The sequence below is a fragment of the Arvicanthis niloticus genome, chromosome 21, assembly GCF_011762505.2.
Source record: "Arvicanthis niloticus isolate mArvNil1 chromosome 21, mArvNil1.pat.X, whole genome shotgun sequence".
NCBI classification, from domain to species: domain Eukaryota; kingdom Metazoa; phylum Chordata; class Mammalia; order Rodentia; family Muridae; genus Arvicanthis; species Arvicanthis niloticus.
In genome coordinates this window covers 40,697,353-40,703,352 of record NC_047678.1, presented here as the reverse complement: position 1 = coordinate 40,703,352, position 6,000 = coordinate 40,697,353, and the positions used below count along the sequence as shown (strand labels likewise).

At 46.7% G+C, this 6,000-nt stretch overlaps 1 protein-coding gene across 8 annotated transcripts in view; it reads right to left on the bottom strand.

Moving 5' to 3' along the window:
* Myrip (myosin VIIA and Rab interacting protein) overlaps window positions 1-6,000 on the bottom strand; it is a 177,135-nt gene that overhangs the window by 25,654 nt on the left and 145,481 nt on the right. For all 8 annotated transcript variants that reach the window (XM_076917359.1, XM_034483845.2, XM_076917361.1 and 5 more), the window contains one exon: window positions 3,941-4,180. In XM_076917359.1, coding sequence (XP_076773474.1) covers window positions 3,941-4,180 — 240 coding nt within the window. The remainder of the gene's footprint in view (window positions 1-3,940; window positions 4,181-6,000) is intronic.

The window sequence follows — 6,000 nt, the reverse complement described above, 5'->3', positions numbered from 1 at the left end:
TCCTGGCTCTACACATCCTTTTCTAGGAGTGTGACACCTGAGAGGTAAGTTAGTCACTGGACCAAAATGTTCTCCTAGAAAATGCTGGGGATGGGTCCAGCCTAGAGCTGGAAAAGCCAGTATTCATTTCCACACTCCGAGGACCAGAGTTTGGAAAGGCTGACCATTGGGTCTAAGGGACAAGAATAGCCACCTAAAGAAGAAACAAGACCAATTTGCACAACGAATTGCCTCAAGGTTTTAGAACAGACCTATAAGACATTTAAGACAAGGCTCTACAAGGTCACTCTTCTGCAGTTTCTCTGGTCCACTTACATCCAGCCGAAGTGAACCATTCAGGCCATCTGAGGGGTCAGTCTGCCTACGTCCAGGGTCTGACTCCAAACAAGGAAAAAAAACCATGCTTCTAAAGGGGTTCTGCTACTGTTGGGCAAGAACTGGAAACCTCACATTCTAGAGAAGAAGTTGCATTAAAGTCACCAAACTGGCTCTAGTATCACAAGTCTTGCATGCACCTGCATGTCAGCTCCCAGGAAGCAGAGACAAATGTTACTCTCTCTGTCTCTGTTTCTCTTTCTGCCTCCCTCTCTCTCTCCCTCTCCCTGTCCCCTCTCTGTTGTATGAACTGGTAGTGGCTGGATTATGGGTGATGTCCCAGCTACTCTGACCTTAAAGATGGAAACTTGGGTTCAGTCCCATGCAGTGTCCCCCCCACTGACATTCTGCACAGCGTGAAGGGCACCAGCTGTGGACACAGATCTGCGTCTGTACGCCGCAAGGCATCGAACTCGCCGTGCTCAGCACCCAGCAGATGGACAGTATTTTGTGAAGTTGATTTTTCTGGAGCTTGTTACAGAGTGTATGCTAATTAACATTTGCTGGGCTCCCTGCTGTGCCCGAGAAGCTTACACTGCATAATTCAAGCCTCACCAATTCTGAAAGGCAGTTATAATTATCCCTGTTCTACACGAGAGGGCAAGATGTGTTTATCCAATCAACAATAAAGACCTAGGGATCAAGTTAGAAATCAGACAGACAGACAGACAGACAGACAGACAGACAGGCTTGTTGGCATGCTGAGAACAAGCATGCTGTGAGAACAGACTCACTGAAGAGGGAAAGGCCTAGAGGGCCCAGGAAGGGCCAGGAGCCATAAGGAGGCCAGAGTGGGTGTGAAGGCAAGAAAGGCTGACAACCGGGTGCTTGCAAGCAGCAGTAACAGTTAAGATGTCAGTGTAAGCCCAGAGTTCTCAAAACAATGAAAGGAAACGAAACGAAACACTCAAAGCCTAAAACCCATCTGTACACAGCACATCTCTCTGCTTGATAATATCCAGCCTGTGATTCTGTATCTCGGTTTTCCAGTTGTCTTGTCTGCTTTGGCAGGGGTTGGAAGGGTGTATGAATGATACCTGGTGGAGTCTTCATAAGCTTGTGGTAAACTGGGGGATGGACTTGAACTCTGAGGAACGGATTCACTTGGGAGTCTAAGTAAAGCTAAGCGTGAGTGTGGGAGAGCCTTGCTGCTTCCCTAGTGACTCTTCCTTCCCTGCACATCATTCCTGGGGTGCGTCCAGCAGACAGGTGGGGGAGCTTGGAGGATGTGATCCCCACTGACCGGTGAAGGTGGTGGCACATACCTCATCCCAGCATGCCTTGCCACTGGTCCAGCCTGAGTTTTTCTTAGAGATTTGGAACTATAACAAAGCCAACAGGCTATGAAGCCAATGTTAGACAGATGTCATGTGACAGTCTCTCCTTTCCCCAGGGCCTATGTTGACCACTGTTAGACAGATATCATGTGGTGTCATTATAGTGGACTTTTCTCCCCTATAGCACTGGTTCTGCTGGCTCAGCTGCCTAGCAGAGTGTGGGAGCTCCTACACACACACACACACACACACACACACACACACACACAAAGGGTCACCAGGAACCATGGTGTGACCTTGGAATGGGGAAAGGACCCAAGAAGCAAGTCTCTATTAGAACCATCTCTCAAATGTGAAACATAACCTTTAGTGTAATAAGAGCCTCAGGCACTGGGAGATGAAGTCCTGTTGGAGCCAATGAAGAGGTGGCCTGTCACAAAGAGGGTAGCTAATGATTTGAGGTCAAGGTTTGCAATACATCCTCAGGTCTTATACTAGCTGCAGGCCATGATAACCCAGACGCAGTTTCCCCATCTGAATAATCTACATCTGTATCAAAGGGTTATTTTAATGAGCTTGTCTGTCTGTCATCTATCTATCTGTCTATCTATTACTCATCAACCTATTATCTATAAGTCTATCATCTATCAATATATCATTATTACCATCTATTATCTGTAAAAGGCATGAGGTCTTTGTGCTCACAAATAAGCACCGGGGAAACCAGGAATGTTAAGCAAGCAATGTCATCTCTTCGACAGAAGAGATATCTAGTCTGTTTTCCACCTGGAAGTCTGGGAATGAATGCAGTTAATAGCCTAGTGACCTGTGCTATCTGTAGGGCCCAAACTGCCCGAATCCCCTAGACTACAATGCTTATCCCAGACTTTTCCTCCCAGACCTTTATCTCAAGCATTGGTTCTCAGTCTGGAACCCATCCTTATGTGAGATGTTGCATGTACTTTTACAGTAACCCAGGTGACTTCTGTGTTAACTGTAGGGCCAGGTCACACGGGACTCACGTGTTGATCTCAGTCACTCTAGATCCTTATCTTCAGCAGGATGGTTTCTCAGTCAACAGAAGAGATCGTGTGTACTTTGTAAAGAGTTTCAATGTAAACATGACTTATGTACATATGGGATCGAGTTCATCAATACCAGGAGGTTTTTTTTTTTTTTTCACAAAATTACGTTGTGCTTAAAGATGTCTAAAACAAACTGCTTGGGGTCAGACTCTAGAAGTTTGAGCCAGCACCAGCTTCTGGGTTGTACTGAACCAGATTTCTTTCTTGCCTCATGTGGACCTCACCCTACTGGACATGGTGTTTATAGAGCCCCCCCCCCCATTATCTGTCTGTCTGAACATCTATCTGCTTGTTTGTCAATCAATATATAATCTATCAGTTTATCATTAATCTATCAATGTCTATTATTTATCTATATACCTACCATCTACCTACCATCTATCTGTCCATTGCCTATTATCTCTCATCTATCTACCTACCCTTCTCTATAACTATCTACAACGTGTCAAAGGGACACTCAACCTGTCATTCTCTTCCCTTTATCGGTGGCAGACAGGTATACACAGTGTAAACATGTCTTGAGAAGCTGTGAAGGGAAAACCAGCATAGTGGTAGGCAGAGGCAGGGTGGGGAGGCATCTGTGACCCCTCTGTGCTGGGGGTTGGCGTGTCTTTCATGCTACTCAAATCCTGTACCTAGGGGCTCAGGCGTTTGCTTGTAAGGAAAGGCCTGTAAGGGAGGGAAGGTGTGTGGGGCTATAGATCCAGTGGTTTTCGATCCTGAAAGCAGGCCTGACCTGTTTGAAACACTGGGATCCCTGTAAAATTGGTTTGAAAGGGAATTTCAGGCTGAAGTAAACAAACCGAAAGTGGCCCAGCCCAAGATTCTGGATGGCCACTTTCAACACAAAGCTTCCATATCGTGCACCAAAGCCTCTCTGCTGCTTTTAAGAGTGATTAGAGCGGTGCATAATTCTAAACCATGGGCAAAAGGAGAGGAGTCAGATAACAATGTGTGAAACAGGGAAGGTTGGGGGATGAAGACTCAGAGACGAGAGACCACAGGAGACATGATGGGACTACGTCCGAGGACAGTGAGGTCCCTTCCTTGATTGTCCTTGGCAATGACTGAGAAAGTTTTCTCCTCTTCTCCCAAGTACTTGGGCTGAGCATTGAGGGGGAAGCTTTCTGGGTCCCAGGGCGTGTCTGCACCCCCTGCAGCTGCTATGGGCATCACCGTCTGCAGGAGTGTCCTGCCCCTTACCTTCTTCAGCTCCTCCTGGACACCCTGGCTGTTCTCCTCAGAAGAGAGACTTCCCTTCTGGTTCTTAAGTTCCATCTTGGACTCTGACTCCTGGTCCTCCCCAGAAGAAGTCTCCTTTTCACTCATTTTCATGGCTAACTCGTACAGCCTGTTTCTCAGCTTCTCCTCTGCAGAGTCTGTGCTAGACCGGGAATTCTGAGTCTCATTGCTGATGTCAGTCTCTGACACATTGTCTGACACCTGTAGGGAGAAAGGGCCAAGAGATAAGAGCCGTTATCTTTGGAACAAACGAATCTTGCTTCTGAGTGGGCTGCAACTGTCCCCAGGAACCCCCAAGGAAGGAAGCCCAGGGCAACAGCCAGTCTTTCCTGATTGGATTTCCACTTTACTTTGGCTGTCTTTAACACATTCAACACTTGGCTAAAGAGCCCAGGTAGATGAGCCTCAGGCTTAGACTCGTGTTTGAATTGTGTTCTTGTGTATGTGGGTGGGTGGTCCATGAACCAGGGAGACCAGAGGACAACCTTGGCTTATGCTCCACAGTGTCTTAGTCAGTGTTCTACTGCTGTGAAGAGACACTATGACCTCAGCAACTCTCACGAAGAATGCATTTAACTGGGGGTTTTCTTACAGTTTCAGAGGCTTAATCTATATATTATCATGGCAGGAAGATGACAGCATATAGGCAGGTGCTTGAAAAGTAACTGAGAGCTACATCCTGATCCACAGAGGGTGGAGGGGACAGAGGAAGGGAGGGAGGGAGAAAATGAGAGTAGGCTTTTGAAACCTTAAAGCCCACTCCTCAGTGACATACTTCCTGCAACAAGGTTGCACGGATTTCAACAAGGCCACACCTCCTAATCCTTCTAATCCTTTTAAACAGTGACACTCCCCAGTAACTGTGCATTCAAATATATCAGCCCACGGGCTGTTCTTATTCAAACCACCACACTTAGCCACAGTCCACCTTGTTTGTTTGCTTTTGAGACAGGATCTCTCACTTGCCTGGAGCTCCACATGCCTGAATACTTTATTCCCTTCCCTGAGAATAGGGCTTCTGCTCTGAGATTTGGAATTCCCAGCCTGTGCACCTCTGCCCTGGGTCAGCTCTCACTGCTTCCCTGGATCCACCTCTTACTTGTGTGGGGCTTCTTAAGTAGGGAAGTCTCAGGAATAGAACTGTTTATCCAGTACCAGGATTCCAGGCATGTACTACCACACCTGGTATCTATCTGTCATCTATCTATCTATCTATCTATCTATCTATCTATCTATCTATCATCTATCTATCTAAGAATCCTGGGGTTGAACTCATATCCATGCACTGTAAGACACGAATTTTACTTGCTGACCCATCTCTCCAGACCCAAATTCATTCTTCTTTACCTTCAGATTTCTTGTGCTCCCACACATGGCACCACCAGGCTGGGCACACCTGTCTGGACCTCCCACCAGCAGCCTGCTAACAGAGGAGACTAAAATCTTCCTCATGGATCCAAGGTGCCTTTAGGTGCAGAGCAAATGGTGTGTAAGGGAAGCCATGCAGGGATCCTACACATCACACAGAGACACAGAGAAGGCATCCCTGTGAAAGCAATGCTTGAGCTGAGACTTCAAGTGTTGCAGTCACCCAGCTCAAAAGAAAAAAGGCAAGATTAGTATTCCAGAACTAATGGGTCCTTGTGCATGTGTAAGGCATACTATGTGATACCTTAATAGCCATACTGTGTGATACTCTAATAACTACAACCCCCTTTAGTTAATAACCATACCTCCTGATCCTGCTTTATTGGGTGATTACATGCTAAGCTCCTTCTATGAATATGACTCTTATAGGCTGGGGAACCCCAGGAGCCTGTGGTGATTGTTAGGTTCTCAAAAGGATCCCCTATAACTCCCCTGCTTTCTGGCTAAGACCAAGCCCAGTATCGAGATGACCTGTGGCACAGAAAGGTTTAAGAAGAGGGTGATTCAGTGAGGACTCTTACTTCGCAGACATGTTCTCTGCCATCCTCTTGTTCTGAAAGGTAAGTATGGAAAATCTTACACCTGCTTTACCA